This window comes from Ursus americanus, chromosome 32 (genome assembly GCF_024610735.1).
Source record: "Ursus americanus isolate L20-20 chromosome 32, mUrsAme1.1.p, whole genome shotgun sequence".
NCBI lineage: Eukaryota > Metazoa > Chordata > Mammalia > Carnivora > Ursidae > Ursus > Ursus americanus.
The window spans coordinates 31,230,987-31,250,485 of NC_142158.1; the positions used below are offsets into that span (position 1 = coordinate 31,230,987).

At 44.5% G+C, this 19,499-nt stretch overlaps 1 protein-coding gene across 4 annotated transcripts in view; it reads left to right on the forward strand.

The window, feature by feature from the left end:
• Positions 1-10,332, forward strand: part of MAPK14 (mitogen-activated protein kinase 14) — a 72,401-nt gene extending 62,069 nt beyond the window's left edge. Inside the window, exons 9-12 of one of the 4 annotated variants that reach the window (XM_045772058.2) lie at positions 1,351-1,430; positions 3,778-3,856; positions 6,964-7,137; positions 7,946-10,332. In XM_045772058.2, coding sequence (XP_045628014.1) covers positions 1,351-1,430; positions 3,778-3,856; positions 6,964-7,137; positions 7,946-8,013 — 401 coding nt within the window. In that variant the 3' untranslated portion in view covers positions 8,014-10,332. Of the gene's footprint in view, positions 1-1,350; positions 1,431-3,777; positions 3,857-4,358; positions 6,814-6,963; positions 7,138-7,945 lie in introns of those variants that run through there. The other 3 variants (XM_045772060.2, XM_045772057.2, XM_045772059.2) reach the window with 3 other exon arrangements.
• The last annotated feature ends 9,167 nt before the right edge of the window (positions 10,333-19,499 follow it).

The window sequence follows — 19,499 nt, forward strand, 5'->3', positions numbered from 1 at the left end:
TTTGTTGTATTTCTTGGCATGCAAAGTACTGTTTGTTTCGTAATTTGTTTAACGGTAAATCTAAACTTTGTTGAGAGAATGTTAAAAGGGCTTCATGCCACCTTTGAATTTGCTGGCCTCTGTCTGTGGGTGTAAGGAGTGTGAAAGACAGGATAGAGCCCATGGTCCCAGTTCTCTCCTGCCGGCCAGCCTTCAACGTGTATTTGTAGTCCTCTGACCACTGGGGAATTTCAGTTCAGAGGATGAGTTAATGTGAAGAATTACTGAAGGAAGCCACAAAGAAGTGTGATTGCCTGACCAGGGTGCTCACTGAAGACGCCGCTACAACCGGAGGAGGGAATTAATAGTTTAAGAAGAAAGGGAATATAGTAAGATTTTTATTGAATTGCATTGATTTTAAAAATCCCATCACTGCTCCTGTAATAGGAACACATGATAAACTAACAGTTCATGTAACATTTTGGAGGAGGGGGAATTGTGTTAAAGTTGATGGGGCAGCAAGAAGAGGGAAGTTTGGAGTACCGTTCCCATATGTGCTTGTACATATGGAAGACCTAGTAGTTTCGCCCTTGTCAGATCCTTGCAGAGCGTTGTGCAGACTTCCTCCCGGCTGTTTATTGAATAAAGTCAGCCTGTTCACCTGCTAGAGACTTGTGGAGGAAATCACTGTGGCTTGCTGTAATACCATGAGCAGCCAATTTCATCTTTGCCATTAGCTTCTAACTTTGCCCCATGTCTCCTCTTCATCACCACTGTGTGTTTGTGGCATGTTTTATAAATGTACCACTACTAATGTCTTCGAAACTTGGCATTACTTATCAGCTCACATACCCACCCATGTCTTACATTTGGAGGGGTGGTTCCTTGGAAAGTTACCAGAACCTGTGCCATGAAAATTTAACCTCTTCCTTGAATGGATATATTGAAAATTTTGTTTTGTCCAAAGCTGAATCAAAATTTTCTGAATCATCTCCATTTACCCCCCAAACAAGCAGGTTTTGGCCATCAGTGCTTGAAAACAGTTCTCTGGCTGGCATCCTGGATCAAGGGGCTGTCTCTTTCCAGGGAGCCTAAAATATTTAATGTTAAAGATGATGCTAGAACTAAAGGAAAGCTATTTCCGTATCTGCATGGCCAGTTACCGGCTGCATGCCTAATAACTCTCACGCCATTCCACAGAAGTGTGCTTTCACATGCAGCCTTGGGCTCCGGCCTGGGGTGGATGGGATGGGTGGGGAGTGGGGTTTTTTGTTCGTTTTGGGGTGGCTTTTTTGGCCTTCTTAAGAACTTGAGTTGGAAGTTATTTTTTTGCACTGTATGTTTAACAATGCCCTTGACTAGGCATCTAAGATATTAACCAGCTTCAGCAGATTATGCGTCTGACGGGGACCCCCCCTGCTTATCTCATTAACAGGATGCCAAGCCATGAGGTGAGAACAAACAGACTGGATAGGGATATCCAATTCAGAAGGCCGCATTCGCATTTTGTTGCCACTGTATAACCAACACGGTTTTTAGTATCACTGAGTGCTTGCATGTGCCTGGAGGGCTACTAAGGTGATGACTGCCTCTGTGCTATGGCAGGTGCTGACGTTTGGGATTAAATGTCATCCAGTCCTCTGGATTGAGAATATGATTTGTAGGCTTGTAAACAGAAAATGATATTAGTTTTATATTTGGGTTTTATGAATTTAGTGCGCAAGAGACTGTTGTGTTTTCCTAGTTAGGGTACGTTAGCATCTGATGACTGTAGGCTGGAAGTGTATTGAACTGAGGGCCATTAGGATGCTTTCCTAGTCATCGATTTTTTATAATGACCAAAAGAGGATCCTTCCTTTAAGGTAAAAAAAAAAAAAGTCTATAAAATATCTAAACTAATAAGTACTTTATTTAAAAGAAAATATACAAATAATATGGAATAAATATGAACGCTTATATAGGGTTAGGTGTCTTCTTTACCAGTTCTTACTACTTAATCTAACACTAGTTTTAGTATCAGAGATGGTTGGGGCGCTTCTTTCCAAGGTGCCTTTAATCTTTTTGGGAGCCAGGTTGGCATCACAGAGGCCCTTCTCAGCAGTGTTTATCTATCTTATTAGAGCAATGACTGTTCTCTGCATGAGACAGGTGTCTCTTACCTCTGTGTTCCCTTCATCCTTTTATCTACATGCTCGAGTAGGAAGGGACTACAGACATGTAGATATTCAATTCCTAGAACTTTCTTTTCAAATTGGAAAGATTCTCAACCACAGTGGACCTCTCCTGCTTGCTATACATACAGTGACTAAGAAGGTGAAGTTGCCCGAGTAACCAGAACTTTTTCTAGGCTTGTGTGTGCATACACACACACACACACACACACACACACACACACACACACACACTTTTACTGTTGAGCTGTATTAAAACAGGAATTTTCAAGAAGCGGTTAAGATAGATCCAAAGAAATTTTATCTCAACCACTCAGATGGACTGATAGTGGGATTTATGTTTTGAAACAGGGAAGGTCGTAGACACAGTGTAATACCTAATATCTGAAGTACACATTTATGAGTTACATTTATATGAGTATTTGTATGATTATTCTCAAGACCAGTTTTTGGCTTTGCCTTGGTAGAGCTATCAGTCCTTAAAAGTATTTGGCACCTTAAGTTCCTTTGAGTGGATCTCAGAAATTGTGAAGTTGAAACACCCTTAGGGAGTGAGAGCAAACTTTCTAAAGGCAACAGGGAGAGCAGCTAACGTCTGTTGCGTTCTCACTCTGCACCAAGTCCTGTGCCAAGGAAGTGCTGGTTGGTCACCTGCAGTCCTCACTGCTGCCCTGTGAGGTAGGCATTGTTAATCTCATTTTATAGAAGAGGAACTCAAGCCTTAAAGAGAACAAGTCACTTGCCCAAAGTGATGAAGTCAAGATTCAAACTCAAGCATGTTCTATGATAGGGACCAAACTTACAACAACTATTATATTGGTAATATAAATGTTGTTTGTGTCAGAATTTTAGTTTGAAGCTCTCTCGTGAGCTTTATCTTATTTGAATATCACAATAACCATACGATACAGGCAAGCCAAATACTAATATCTAATACTTATATTTTGCAGATGAGGTCACTGATGTGTTAGTTGAGACTTGCGTAAGAAGACGTAGCTTCTAAGTGGTAGGGGAAAGATTTCTGCACAGGCCATGTAACTTATAATCCACTGTTCTTCGTCACTCTTATTAAATTGCTTTAGTATTTAAAAAATGTGTTCAGGACTTTTAGAATAATATACTAAGCTTATGTTTGCTTTCTTATTACCAAGATTACTTTGTTAGCAAGGTTTCACATTGATACCCTTTTTACAAACTAGGATCAGCGCCGCCAGAAGACTACTGGTCCTAGACTCTCTGGGAGTACCAATCCCTATGCTAACTTTAGCTTTCTAGGAAGGCTGTCTCAGAAGGGGGATTTTTTTAGATATCTTGGCTTCATTTTTTTTTTTTAACTTCTGATCCTTTGATCAGAAAGCTAATAAAAGGGAACTTAATTGCTTAGCATTCTCGTTCTCTTGAAATGTGATCGTAAGAGATCGCCAGAATAAACAAAAGTGCTGACCACACATAAGGAAGTTAGGAAGGCAGTAAGAGAGAAATCTCCTAACGGAATATCAAAGACCGTCGTAAACATGGAAGCTAGCAGACTTTGTCAGTTAACACTTGCTCCTTGGCAGGACTGAAACTCTCTGGGAGCGGTAACATTATTGAACAAAGCCATTTTGAAAACCTTTTATTTTTACAGGCAAGAAATTACATTCAGTCTTTGACCCAGATGCCGAAAATGAACTTTGCAAATGTATTTATTGGTGCCAATCCCTTGGGTAAGTTGATCATAGCCTCACCTCATGAATATTGAATTATTAATGATATAAATTGGGGATTTAAGAAGAGTTTAACTTTTGATTAGATAGGGTGCCATTAATTAAATCCTGGAAGGTGGTAAGTAATGCCATTTGTTACCTATATTTGTATTGTCGGGTTTTTTTAACCACATAATATGCTTATATATTTATATGATCCTAGAATTTGGTGGAGGAAGTGGGCTTGTATGGTGAAGAAAGGAGAGCAAGTAGTGGGGATGTTGGGAGAAAAGATCGAGGGGCACAGGAAGAAGGAGGTACAGAGGAAAGCCTAGGATTTCACAGCTGCTGCTGTTTTGTGGTATCCCAAGCCAAGGGCAAAAACAACCGAAGCACAGATGGGTGTTTAGAGGAACCCCCAGGAGCTCCCTGCAGTGTGCCCTGCACTGCCTGTAGCTTCCCAGTGCCACAGATCCTGCCATCTTCGTGCACCTTTCCTTTCTCCTCTTCTTCTGCCCCCCAGGGACAGTTGTGGAACGAATCTGCCACCTCAGACTCTAAGGAATGGCTCCGTATTCCTTCCTGCCACCATCACTTCCAGGATCCTCGGCAGAGGGCTGTGACAGTGGTAGCTGCAGGATATGTACTGCCTTGGCGAAAAAGGGAGTTGATTTATTCCTTAAAGTTAGGGGCTAATATGTGCTTTGGTCGGCCCCTAGAAGTGGCATTACCTGAGACCCTACTTCCCTGATTCAAGGATTGTGCAGTAGACCGTGCCATTTAACAGCAGACACAGAAAAATCAGATCGGGCCTTCCCGTGAGACAGGGAGGGGAGCCAGGCTACGATGATAGGTAGTATAATCAACCTTCTCACTTTCCTGAAGATTGTGTTATATTGGCATGTTTTAAAACCTCTCAGTGGGTCATCCCTCTGCTCGGTCCCAACAGCTGTGCTGTAGGTTTAGCTTTACCCTTGAGAGCTGGTAGTCACGATGCCCTCTTCAGAAGTTGTCGTGAAAGCCAAGTGGTTTTCCCTTTTTAAGTACTTCGTCCACAGTGATCGTTGAGAGTGATTTCAGTGTAACTGTGAGAATTCTTACAATCGCATTTTTTCAAATGTTGAGCAGTCCTGGGTGTCTGTGTCAGCCTTGGAGATTGTAAGTAGGCCAGATCTCAGCTGGGCCACCCTCACACCCAAAAATGAGTCCACAAACTCATCAGGGGTGTATACAGAATGTTATGCAGTTGTTCCAGGTTCGCATCTGCCCCGGTGTGCTCGCATTGGCTTTATAGGATTTATTTGAAATCTATTATCTAGTTCAAGGGTCTGTGACAAGCTCTGTTTGAGTCGTAGACACTCTAGGATGTTGGGAAATCATGCTGTATGCAATCATGCTGTATGCTGGTAGCCTTCTTGTCTGTCATTCTGTTCCGAATGTATTTTCATCATACCAGTTCATGTTTCAGACCTGGCAGTGCTCACTGTTTGGCTTCCTGTTAGCCAACTCCAAGAGATTTGTAAACTCATTTTTCTTGGGGGGGGGGGTGTACGTGTGTGTCCCAGCAGCTTATTTAGGTCACATCCATCCTTCTCTGGAATCATGACATTTAAACATTCAAAAGAACTGGATACCACTTAGCAATACAGACTGCCAATGAGTTGAATGGAGGCTTTGGGCCATCTGGTGCTCAGCACTGCAGTTCTCAGAATTTAAACATGCCTAATAGCTCACTGCCAAACAGTGACGTCATACAAAGAGTTTCTTCCTGCAGACAGAACATGGTGTTACTGACCATGAACTTGTGCCCAGCGTATTAACTGAGCAGGAACACACCAACGATGTAAATAATGACAGCTGTATTTTGTCAGTCACCGACTTCATGTTTGACTCTTACTCTCAAAACATGAATTAAAACTTGAATTGCCCTTTGATACAGTGTGTGTGTTTCTGTGTCAAGATCTTAGAGGAGTCTTTTCCTTATCCCTAAACCTTATTCCTCTTCAAGGTTTGGTTATTAGGACATAGTACTTTTCACCCTAGGAAATCCAATCAGATGCAGTGTGTGGCCGTTAATTGGTCCCTGGTTTGAACAAACCAGGTATAAAAGACAACTTTGGGATAATTGGAGACATTTTAACATAAACTGGACTTTAGATGATTTTTGAGAATTTAAATTTAGTTGTCAGATATGATGGTTTTGTGATTATATAGAAAGATGTCTTTATGCTGAAATATTTAGGGATAAAGTGACATGTCTATCATTCTATTTTAAAATGGCCCAGCAAAAAACGCAGTTAGAGAGAGAGAGAGAGAAATAAATAATGTTAATAGTTGGATATGGGTGGTAGGCATAGGAGTATTCACTGTACTCTTGTTTTGGATATTGAAATTTTTCATAGTGAAAACTTTATATTTCTTTTATCCAGATGTCTTGCCCACACACCATGTAAAACCCTCAATTTGTTCATTGTCGGAAGATCCATTTGATGAATATTCATTGCCTTATGTTAGTAAATAAACAGCACAGGGAGGCAAAAAAAAGTAAAAAAAAATTTAAAAACCACCCTGCTTACCTTTTTTAGATTACTTTGGTTATAGGATTTTCTTTTTTTTTTTAAGATTTTATCCATTTGTTTGAGAGAGAGAGTGAGCGTGAGTGGGGGGAGGGGCAGAAGGAGAGGGAGAAGCAGACTCCCTGCTGAGCGAGAGTCCCACCCCAGCTGGATCCCAGGACCCTAGGACCATGACCCGAGCCGAAGGCAGATGCCCAACCAACTGAGCCCCCCAGGCGCCCCTAGGCTTTCCTTTTGACACCGTTTGACTCTGTGGTAGCAGTTTGACATTGGTGTTCCGCAAAAGCTTGTTCAAACAGAGTCTCAGTTATTTTTAAAACTTCCTCTTTAGTAATGTATTCTTAATACAAAACACATCCATACACACACGCACACACACACACACACACAAACACACACACACAAGAAAAGGGATAATGTTTCCTAGCAGACACATGGGAGGAGAATTCTTTGTTCAGTATGAAGACTCAAAACCGTGTGTTTGCTTAATAAGGTCTAATTTTTTGCTAACTTGTTAAAAACTTTTTTTCCTTCCAATCCGTGGACTGAAAGCTGTCGACTTGCTGGAGAAGATGCTTGTATTGGACTCAGACAAGAGAATTACGGCAGCCCAAGCGCTCGCACACGCCTACTTTGCTCAGTACCACGATCCTGATGATGAACCAGTGGCTGATCCTTACGATCAGTCCTTTGAAAGCAGGGACCTCCTTATAGATGAATGGAAAAGTAAGTCCTAAGAGCAGGTCTAACATCTAGTGTGAGGACTTAGATTTAAAAATCTTTCTTAGGTGAGCCACTAACCAAAAGCTATGGGAAAATAGAATTTCTGGTTATAACCAACTTGTTAAAGCTGGTAACTAGTGTCTCTGTGCAGAATGGATATGTTCCTCTGATAGAAACTGTCTGCCATAGATGAGGACACTCTGGACCTCTGAGGTGCTTATGTCTGGTCTGATTTTGCACACACTTCCCTACATCTGTCTAGAGCTTCGAGGTTCTCAGAATCTGCATTTACACCATCTGTCTAAGTAGGGAATAAGGTATTTTTATAGTTTTATAGTTGATAGAACTCTAGAATTACAGTTTTACAATTGATAGTTTATTTCTTGTGTGTTACCTTAGACCTAGTTAGGGACACAGCCAGAAATGGAACCTATGTCTCCTCTATGGCCAACTTCAAATTTTTTCCATGAAACACACATTCAGAACTCCAGGGAGATCCCCAAAGCCAGAATTATCTGTTGCTGCAGCTTGTAGAAGGGCTCTGTTTTTCTTGAGCACATTCTCCAGAGTTTTAAAAAGGAGGCGCTGCTGAATGAAACAAATAAGTAAAAATAGTTCTTTTTTGTATATCCTTGAACTTCTGTGTAATCACATGTTCCTTTGGGGTGTCACACATGAGGCGGTTATTTGAAGTCCATCAAACCACTAGCCTGGACGGGAGGGAAGGACCTTGAGCTTAGAAGTTAGAGTGCCTGCCAGCGAAGAGAATGGTCTGAACTCTCCTATCCTATCTTTCCTTCCCAATTTTTAGGCCTGACCTACGATGAAGTCATCAGCTTTGTGCCACCACCCCTTGACCAAGAAGAGATGGAATCCTGAGCATCTGGTTTCTGTTTTGTTGATCCCACTTCACTGTGAGGGGAAGGCCTTTTCATGGGAACTCTCCAAATATCATTCAAGTGCCTCTTGTTGCAAAGATTTCCTCCATGGTGGAAGGGGTGTGTGTGTGTGTGCGCGCTTGTGTGCGTATGTGTGTATGTGTGTGCTCCTGTGCGTGTGCATGTGTGTGTCTGTCTTTGTGGGAGGGCAAGAGAATAGGAGCAAACTAGGGTCACAGTGACTACGTGAAGTCACAGGAGCTCCGCGGCAGCCTCTGCTTGCTCGCTGTGAGTCCGCTCGGGCACGAAGAGCTGCCATCTCGTTAGGGCTTGTTACACGCAAAGGAAAAAATAGTCAACGGCCCAGATCCCAGTCATGCTTTGCCATTTTGGCGTCTCCCAGGGCCCTGCCTTGGGGGGCGGGGGGCTCGCCTGCGTCCCATAGTGGCACAGAGGGAGGGCTCGCACTTTCTGGTTGCTTCAGAAGCCGTCCCTCAGCGACGGCGCGCAGCCAAAAAGGACCAACTGGCTTCTGTGCACTAGTCCGTGGTTGATTTGCTTAGGCTGATTCTCAGAACTCAGCAGGTATGTCCGAAACTGTAAATATGCTTGTGCCTTAAGGGGAGAGAAGCAAGTGTAGCTAGTTCAGCGCGGCAGACGGAGTGCTGAGCCAGGCAAGCAGTCGGGTTGTCAGACGGCCCCTGCGAACCGGAAGTAACCAGCGAGCCCTCGGAGGCCTCGTGTGTGCGTGTGTGCGCATGCGTGTGTGTGCCTCTCTCTCGCCCTCCCGCCCCAGGGGATGCCCTCTCTCTGCTCGCCCCCCGCCCCCCACGTGCAGCGCCGAGGTCTCTTGCGTATTAGCCCCAGCAGGCAGAAGCCGGTTCTTGCTGTCAGTGTACTTCCCGTGTGCTCTTTATTCCCAGCAGAGTGACGATGTGTTTTGCACGTCTTGCTATTTGAGCATGCACAGCTGCTTGTCTGTTCCTTCGGGAGGCCCTGGTGCCAGGAGGCAGGTTTGCCAATGAAGACTTCTTGGGTAGTTCAGAGCCCACATCACCTCGGCTGATGCCGCGGGCAGGTGACATCACCCTCTCTCCGGCCCCAGTGCTATTTTGTGTTGAACACAATTGATACTCCAGGTGCTTTTGATGTGAAAACTATGAAGAAATGGAACAGATGGGTGTATAGCATTTTCATTCTTGCCATCTGGTTTTCCACAGACTATTTTGGGGGAGTCGACACGGGAAAGATCAGGGCTTTTTCCCGGGAATATCTCCGACTTTGAAAAACAATTGTTCTCTTCACTCCCAATAGCCAGTGCTAAGAAATGCTGAAAATCGAAGTGAACAATAAAAGCTCATGAGGCCAGAAACTCCTTTTGCTATCTTTGCCTACACATGGTTATTAAAAAAGTAACGAGGTGTCTTTTCCACCCTTCTTTGGAAGAGGGTCTTCTTGGCAGCTTAACATTGACTTTTTGGTCTTGGTTTGGGGAGAAATAAATTTTGTTTCAGATTTTTGTATATTGCAGGAATCCTTTGAGAATGTGATTCCTTTTGATGGGGAGAAAGGGCAAATTATTCTAATATTTTGTATTTTCAACTTTATAAAGATGAAATATCCTCAGGGGTGGAGAAGAGTTGTTTTCATAATTTTCTGAATTGCAAGTGTCTCGTGCTACTTAAGGGCCCATGTATTTAAACCTCTTGTGAAATAAGAAAGTACAAAGCCACTTCCACTGTTGGCTGTGTGACAGAATCTTGTATTTGGGACAAGGTGTATCCATTTCTCTGTCACAGCGCAGTGGTACATGCGCTCTGGAGGGACAGGGTAGGACCCCTGAGTCCGCTGGAGCAAGAAGGAAGGAAGCAGGCTGACGGCGACGGCACCTCACCTGGGACTCTCCCCCTCTTTAAAGGAAAATGAACGCAAAGGCCTCATCTCCTTTACATGCAGTTCAAATCTTCGCAATCCACAGCAAGATGAATTTTATCAGCCATGTCTGGTTGTAAATGCTAGTGTGATTTCCTACAGAAATACTGCTCTGAATATTTTCTCATAAAGGTCTTTGCACATGTGATTGTATATGCATTAGGAGGCTGAATGTTCCAGGAGCCTGGACTCAGCCGGAGCCGATGGAAGAGTTCCTCGGTTTCTGAGCACCATGCTCCCATCTCCTGATTTCTCTGAACAGAAAGCAAAGAGAGAATGAGGGAAACTGCTATTTTATTTGTATTCATGAACTTGGCTGTAATCAGTTATGCCCTGTAGGATGTCATACAATACCACTGGTTAAAATAAAGCCTATTTTTCAAATTTAGCGAGTTTCTCAAATTTATTGTATTTTTATGTTGATTGTTTTTATTTAGTGTACAATATGGCATTATATCGATGTTCTTTCAGTTGCGGCCTGGCATATGTTTCTGATAGATCTTAATATTTACTCCTAAAATTTAGAAAACACTTTAACAGAGCTCCTTAGTTGTACACGTTATGGTGAAGCAGAACTGAGATGTAGATGGGCAGAGCAAATAGCAAATAAGCTATAACATGGCAGGCAGAGGATTACTATACTTGGGTGTCAGAGTGGCCTGGGACAGGGGTCAGCAAACTGTGGCTCAAGAGTGAGATCCAGTCCACCATCTGTTTTTGTAGAGTCCGCTAAAAATGGTTTTTACATTTTCAAATGGCTGACATCGAAAGGACAGTATTTTTGTAGTGTGTGAAAAATAATGTAAAATTCAAATTTCAATGTCTATAAATAAAGTTTTATTGGAACACAACCACACGTTTGTTTATGTATTGTCTATGGCTGCTTTCATGCTGCAGTGACAAAGTCGAATGTTGCAGCGGAGACCACATGACTTAAAAAATCGAAACTGTTCACTCTCTGGCCCTTTACAGAAAAAGTTTGCCGACCCCTGGCCCAGGACTTCGGTTTCCTCGTGTGTAAGATGAAGTTTGTTTAGATAGTCGTTTGGGTTCTTTTCAGCTTTGACATTCTCAGACTACCCGTAGAAAGTATATTTTTGTTTGAAAATTGCCAGAGAGAAGGTTGTATGTGTACATATATACATTGTTCATAGACTTTGACGCAAATGTGTTTTATGACTCTTATCTTATGGCCCTTGACAATATTCTTCAAAACCGCTGAATTGCACCACAGGCTTAAAGGGCCACAAGTTCTCGTGGCTGTTGTCAGGGCCCGTGTTGGTGTGCTGCTTTTCTCCGTGACCGAGGAATGCTAACAGGTGTCCCAGGGTAGATTGTGAGGCCCAGCCCGTGAGGATAGCGAGAGTGTGCAGCTGGGTGTTTTGTCCTATGGGGTCTGGGCCCAGGTTGGCAGCTGGGAATAATGGCAGAAGGCAAACTAAGCACAGACTCTTCTTCATCCTTTCCTCATTATCTTCATAAGAGGGTAAAAGAAAAGGGACCCAGTTGTCACATGTGGTCTGTCAGCCCCCGTAAGGATCAGACAGTTGTAGGAAATATTTTGCCGTCACATACCAGGCATGAATGCCGTGACACAACCCTCCTCCTGGTCTTCCGAGTGGAGGCCCTGCTTCTTAGCTCAAGGAGAATTGACACCAGAAAAAGCTCACCTAAAGTGAATCCAGTTAAAATGGGGACCAGAATTGCATAGTATGTGGTGGGGATTGGAGGAGAGAGGAAGTCTGATTGGGACTGTCATGAAAACGGAACAAAATTATAAAAGCATATTCATAATTTCAGATACAATTTGTAACGAACAAAGAACGAATGAAGTACTTCTCAGTGACATCGCTGCAATATCCTTCCCGTTTTGATTTTTGTAGCATAATCATAGAGGAAATTTTTGCAAAAATATTTGAGGTATCCCTCAGTTTTCCTAAGGGCCTCAGTCTTTTGATATTCACATTGTTCTTTTTTATTAAGAATCTTTTGGTGATCACTTTATCACCTTTCCCTTTTTATTGTTGTCTGGCCTGAGTCTGCCAGATCCACATTTTTGAGATCTAAGCAGTTTCCTAGCATTATCAAGTTTATTAAATCTACCATCTTTTGCAAGATTTGCAATTATTGCAATTAACCTGCACTGTGTTTGTGTCATTGGTCATATGCTCATACTAGAGTCAGTCGGAGACTCACAGAAGACTAGAATGGGCAGGATAGACACTCTGGGTTCAGATACTAATGAAGCAAGGAGGGACGAATGTTATAAGTAGTCCATTCATTAGTGGATGTTTTTGTGTGACCGCGTTCACTTTCTGTGCAATCTGATAGCTGTGTGGACTTGGCCAGCAAATATGCGAATGAAGACCTTTTTTATTTATAATACAGATATGTTTTAATACACTTCAACTTTGAACGTAGCATTTACACTTCTCAGGACTTAGCGGCATCACAAGTGCACGAATGAAAAAGTAAAAGGTTATTCATGGTCGTTTTTTTTTTTTTAAGATTTTATTTATTCGAGAGACAGCAAGCACGAACAGGGGGAGGAGCAGAGGGAGAGGGACAGGCAGACTCTGCACTGAGCATGGAGCCCGACGCGGGGCTCGAGCCCACGATCCTGAGATCAGGACCTGAGCCAAAATCAAGAGTCAGACGCTTAACCGATTGAGCCACCCAGATGCCCCTTTTATTTTATTTAAAAGAATTTTTTTTGAGAGAGCACGGATGAGTGTGGGTGGGGGGGGGAGGGGCAGAGGGAGACTCCCCGCTGAGCTCAGAGCCTAATGTGGGGCTGATCTCACAACCCTGAGACCATGACGGGAGCCAAAATCAAGAGGTGGTCGCTTAACTGACTGAGCCACCCAGTCACTCCGTGGTCTTATTCTTTATAATAGCAAAATATTGGAAGTAACCCACATTTCTGTCAATGAGGACTTGATTAAATAACCTGGTTATCTTACGGTGGAATACCATATATCTCTGTATGGATACATGCGCAAGATATATTAGGAGGAAGAGAAAGTAAGTGGCAAAGTGTAGGATATCATCCTCTCTTTTTACTGGTAGAAAGGTACAGCTAGAAAGAACCTAAAGGAACACACACCAAACTCAGCAACCATCTCTGGGTAGTGGGATTATAGGAGGCTCTAAATTTGTGCAATTTCTGTTGTTTTGTTACAAAACACTGAATAATTTCTTTTGTAATCAGAAAACTTTAAAAAAATGTTTTGATAAGAAAGATTTTTTTTTTTTTTTGGTCTGTGTGACCTGGGGAACCATTCCCCAATTTCAGTTTTGCCAGGGTCAGAGCCCAACTTTCCAAGACGGAAGAACACTTGCTGGAGAGGAGTTGCACCCAGCTGTTGGGCCTCCGAGGAGCAGAACAGCACCACTGCTGTGTGGCAGGATTCTCCCCGCCCCACGCCCCCGCTGGGAGGGCTTGGCAGTTTCTTCCCCAATAGAGGAGTATATTTTATGGATCTGAAGCCGGATTTTTTAACTTCGGCACTCGACACCTCGAGTCAGATTGTTACTTGCGGAGGCTGACCTGTACGTTGTAGGTTGTTCCACAGAAGATGACAGTGGCGTACATACTCCCTTCTCCCAGCTCTGACAGCCAAAAATGTCTCCAGACGTTGCCAGATGTCCCCTGGGGCAAAGTCACCCCTGGTTGAGAACCATTGGTCCAAAGCTGAGACACCTCAGGATGTCCCACTGGTTCGGTCAGTAGAGCGGGTGACTCTTATCTCGGGGTCGTGAGTTCAAGCCCCACATTGGGCCTGGAGCTTACTTCTTTAAAAAGTGTTCTTTTTTTAAATGATAGAGCTGAGACACCTCTAGTCTTGCAGAATAACGAAGACTCTTCTTGAAATAATTGAAGGTTAACACCTACTAACCTGTTCTCACTTAAAGACGTAGGAAAGGCCTTTTTGAAGACTGGAGTATATCTTCTTTGGAGAAAAGGAAGATGTTAGTTCAGAAGAAAGTATGCTTGATACTGGATTGAGGCTCTTCCATTTTTCAAAAAAAGAAAAAGGAAGTGGGTGTTGAGTGAATAAAATTATTCTTTGTTCAGAAGCGTTTTGGCCATTGCCACAGCCAGAATATTTAACTTAGTAATTAAACTGGGGTATGACTGCAAGATTTTCTTAGGCGGGTGATGGGTTACCGTGGAAAGAATACTGGGTTTGGAAGTGATAAATCCCAGGTTCAAATCCTGACTCAAGCTTTTGTCAGGCACGTGACACTGGGATTATAGTTTTTAGTTTTCATGTGATTGTAAAGTTTAAATGAAATAACAAACCTCTCCGTGCCCCGTATGTTGGGGACACTCGAGGCACTGGTTAGTTTGTATCTCACTTGAGTGACCTTGGGTGATGAGGCTGTTCTATCAGAGTGAGCGTGGGAGTGTCCTCCCTACGCTGTGAACCTCTAAAACCACATGGGAGGAGAGGTCCCAGGATGAGATAGTCCAGGGCCTAGCTCCAATGCAGTTTCTGGAAAACTCCCATTATTGAGGCCAGAGGCTGTGGTGTGAGTGCACACAGCCAGAGGGACACTGCTGTGCTGCACACCTTCTTGATTCATTCGGTTTAGAGAACGTGCTTTATTGAGAAGCCACTAAAGAAGTTAAGTGAGGAAGTAACCTCAAATCCAGTTTTGCAGTGAAGAAAGTCTACATACACCACCACCTTTTGAGTGTTATTGGGGAGGATGCAAAAAAAAATGTAGCCTGGCCCCTTGACAAAGAACTCTGACAAAGTTCTCGACTCTATCAGATCCAACAGGCTTTTGCATGACTAACATTTTTTTTTAAGATTTTACTTATTTTGACAGAGAGAGACAGCCAGCAAGAGAGGGAACACAAGCAGGGGGAGTGGGAGAGGCAGAAGCAGGCTCCCAGCGGAGAAGCCCGATGCGGGACTTGATCCCGGAACACGGGATCACGCCCTGAGCCGAAGGCAGACGCTTAACGACTGCGCCACCCAGGCGCCCCACATAACTAACATTTTGAAACATCCACTTCAGGATCCTGAAGTGAAATTCATAGATAACGGACATAGACACACACGATTTCAAAGGAGATAAAATGATCTAATATAAATGATGGATAAAGAGAAAAGATGCATATCAATATATCAATGCTTGAGGAGAAGTACATAAAAGACATCGTGAAGCAGTCAGATGCTTGCATCCCAACACAGAATCACCTTGAACGTGACCGCCACGTCGCCCAGTCTTGGCAGCTCAAATACCACGGACTGCCGCAGTCATGTGACTTTCTGAAACTGGTGAACAACTCTTAGTAAAATTTCAAATGAAACACGTGTAATCTTTTTTTACTTAGTTGTGATCCTGGAAATTTTAAATATATATGCAAAAAAACAAAAAACCTGTGTTTTACACAAAAAATCAAGTTACAGTCTAGGCTCAGACAACAACAAATAGTTTTTTCCACCTACACAAATGTCCCGCAGGATGTATTTTGTTACACGAAGCAATTCTTGTTGAGAATCTCACTCTGCATGATGCCTCAGGCATGGGAACTATCAGAAAGCTCTGGTCATGGCCACGACCACACATGACTCCACGACTCCCCAAGCTCACCCTTCGAGAACTGCTGACATAAACAGAAATGGCTCGGGGGCTGTGGAGTGAAGCCTCCGCACTGAAGGACAGCTCTGGTTTCCTCTTCTCCCCTACTCCCCCTCCTCCCCTCCCTCCCTACTAAAACTTATCGTATTGAACCCCTTCTGTATGCTCTGCAAGTCCTATCTCAAGTTCTCATCCGGAGTCACGTAACGACTGAGGCTGGAATGCCCAGACCACCCTGGAATCAACCTTGAAGGCCTCCTAGTTCCACAGTTTTACAGCATTGACAGTAAACGTGCCTCTCTTGGGTTTCAGTCTGCATCGTTTCCCTAAGGACTTGCTGGCTGTTTCGGACCAAAGAGGAGAGGAGGGAAAAGGACACCAATGTCCACGGCAGCCACTTGCGGCCTCCTCCCACTCAGGTCCCAGCCCCTCTCCCTGGCCGCCTTGTGCGCCTGGGGCGGACAGGCACCCCCAGCCCTCGGGAGGGACATGGGGCTGAGGAGGGGCCGAGGCAGCTCCCTCCGCTCCCGCCAGTGCTTCTCGCTCCCTAGGGCCGTGCTCCGCGTGCAGGACCCACCGTGGGCTCAGCCTGCTCTGTCTGCGCAGACCCCCGCCTTCCCGCTCTCCGGGCTACGGATCTCTGCCACTCCCTCTGTAGCCCTTCCCCGGCCACCCCCAAGCTGGGATGAGACGTCCCTTTGTGTGCCTTGCTCTTGTCCGCACGGATGGGTAGAGGTGCCATCTGCGCTTCGCCATCCCCGTTTTATAATTCCCTGGCGTTTGTGTCACGTGCTCAAGAGAAAAAACATAAAAAGGTTAAGGACACAGGCCCTGGAAACGGTCTGCGCGGGTCCAAGTCCTGGCCCCTCTAGCTCCCAGGGTCCAGTCTTGAGCAAATTACTTCATCTTTCTGAATCTGCCTCATAGAGTTGTTGTGGGGCTTACACGGGTTGAGGTGTGTTAAGCCCTTGGCCTACATTAAACGCTCAATAAATGTCAGTTCAGGACCGTATGTCCTCGAGGGCACAGACTGTTCACAGCTGTGTCCCAACACCTGGCCTGGCACCTGGCACCCAGTGGGCAGCCGACCTTCAGTGGCTGAGTCAGTGAACAACTATCATCTTTTAATCACTCGCACATCATCTTGTCCTCTGCTTCCTGTTTTTATAATCAACGATCTCTGCAAAGGCCATCTAAAGAAAGAAACCAAATATGGACCGATATCTGCCCAAAGAATCGGTGCTGGGTGGAAGTTTCCAGTTTAAGAAGAGACAAGCGTTAGGACAATTGGCTTCCGATTCTCCCGGCTGCATCTGGCTGTGTAATTTGACTTGGATGCACAGCGATTTGATGACTTGGAACAAGAATCAAAAGATATCGAAGGTGGCTGATGGCCGTGATCCGGATAATTCCTAGTTTCCTCATCCGTCTGCCATTTTAAAATGAAAATATCAGGAAAAAAGAAGCGGAAACTGGAAGTCATTATGATATTTTGCACCTTCATTCAACCATTCCACCAACACCTGTTGGTAACTTCTATGTGTCCGGCACTGGGAACATGGGAAAAAAGGCCTGTCCTCTCGGAATTGACATTCTTAATGGGGAAGATAGTCTCAAACAATGTACCATTTCCCCGGCACCCCTAGGACAGAACCTCTGAGTGCTCATTGCTGGGGGCCCTTTCTGGGCCAGGGGTACCTTTGGTCCACCTCCCTGTCACCCAGCTGACAAACAGTGGGGTTTTGTCATGGGAGTCCCCAAGCCTGGGGATCAGCTGGCTTCCCTTGCAGGGCTGCCAATGCAGTCATCTGCTTCTGGTTGGGAGGTGCAAAGTCATCACCTGAAGATCGAGTTCCCCTCGGCCATTGCTCAGGTATGACACAGCTGATGGTTGGGGCCCTGTTGCAAAAACTCACACCCACAGCTCCGTCCAGTGACAGAGGCAGTGACTATCTGATAATGGCCACTGACAAATGCTTGTGGTGAGGAGTGTTCTGTTCTGCCACTGACAAGCCCCACCCGCTCCCCAGCTAGGGAACACCCCACCCCACCGAGCCTCTCCCCGGCCTCCACTCAGGTGCCTGCTGCAGATGTTCTGGGTTTTTTAAATTTTTAAAAAATTTTTTAAGGTTTTATTTATTTGAGAGAGAGACAGAGAGAGCATGAGCACGGGGAGAGGCAGAGGGAGAGGGAGGAGCAGACTCCCCGCTGAGCAGGGAGCCCAACTCGGAGCTTGATCCCAGGACCCTGGGATCATGACCTGAGCCACCCAGGTGCCCCCACTGCAGGTGTTTCTATAACTCGCACCAAGCTTACTGGCGTCAAAGCCCCGACCGCATTACTTTTTCTAACTACTATTATTCTTCCATGACACAAAACGTGGTTATTGTTGAAAAAATTTTCAATGTAGCTAGGTAACATCCATTATCCCACTCCCCAGAAATAACAGCTGTTGACAGGGTGCTTTAACCCCTAGATTTTCTAAATCTGTAAGAACACAACGTCTATAAAAATGAATGCTGATTATTCCGTCTGTCTGTGTCAATAAATGGTGTTGAGACGACTGGACAGTTCCTTTCCTCCTTTAGCCCCCATCACTCCCAGATAAAGCAAAGGCTTAAATGGAGAAGAGCTTTTGAAGCATGTCACAAAACCCAGAAACCATAAAGGAAAAGACGAATGAGTTGGAGGACGCAGAGACCGTAAAACTTCCGTATGTTAGAAGCTCCATCTATCTTATGACACCACGGTCTACTTCTAGGTAATTATTCTGGAGGAACTTTCCCACTGAGCTCAAGGAAATAAATGCAGGGGACTTTTCACTCAGCATTGTTTGTAAGGGCAGAAAAAAAAAAACAAACTTGGGGTGCCTGGCTGGCTCCATCAGTGATGCGTGCAACTCTTGATCTCAGGGCTGTGAGTTCGAGCCCCACGCCGGGTGTAGAGATCGCTTAAAAATAAAAAACCTTGAAAAGAGAAGAAAAACTAGAGCAAACCTCAAAGTCCATCAACAGGAGGCTAGGAAGATAGTTGAAGCGTATTCCTGCAACAAAATCCTGCACAGCAGTGAGGACACATGACCTAGAAGGACTCTGCCTCCCCCCTGGTTCCATCTGTGTCCAGGGGCAGTGGCAATGTCTGGAGGCACTTTTGTTTGTCACAAGTTGAAGTGAGGCGTGAGTTACTGGAATCTAGTGGGTAGAGGCCAGGGCTGGTGCTATGACACGCAGGACAGCCCCCCTCCCAACAAAGAGGTATCAGGCCCCAAGTGTCGCTGGTGCTGAGGTGGGGAAGTCTCGAGCTAGCCCGAATCAACATGGGCAGATCCCACCAGCAATCCTGAGTGAAAAAGGAAGTTGCAGACTGATCTGGTTTGATATTTTTACAGATACATACATAGCACAAGTAAAAATCACATATGGGAATAATGCACACCCACTCTGCAAATCTGGAACAATCCATCCAGGCATTTCTTTTTTTTTTTTTTTCCCTTTTACTTTCTTCTCACGAGGCTGGAACGGTCTCTCTATTGATGAAGATGCGGCACAATAGTGATGAGTGTGTGCCCTCTTGTCTGTTTTATGTCAACTAAATTGATAGCTATGGAATTCCCAGGATAAACGAGGCGCACATTTTCACCATTGTGATAACATATTGTTAAGACGGCTCTCCTAAAAGCTTGTACCAATTTACATTCCCACCCGCAGGTGACAGTTGTCATTTCCTTTTTTGCTCTGCCTCCTTCCCTAGGGTATGAGTTTCTTGAGGACAGGCGCCATGACATCTGTCTGTGTATCTTTAATGTCTTGCTAGGTACTTCAACCTAAAATTTGGTCGCATGGATTAAGGCTTTATGACACATGGCTAAGTAGGACAGAGAGAGAGAAGACACTCACATCCTCAAGGAAGTCACAGTTCAGTTTCGTTTGAATGTAACCGACGATTCAAGTCCGAGGG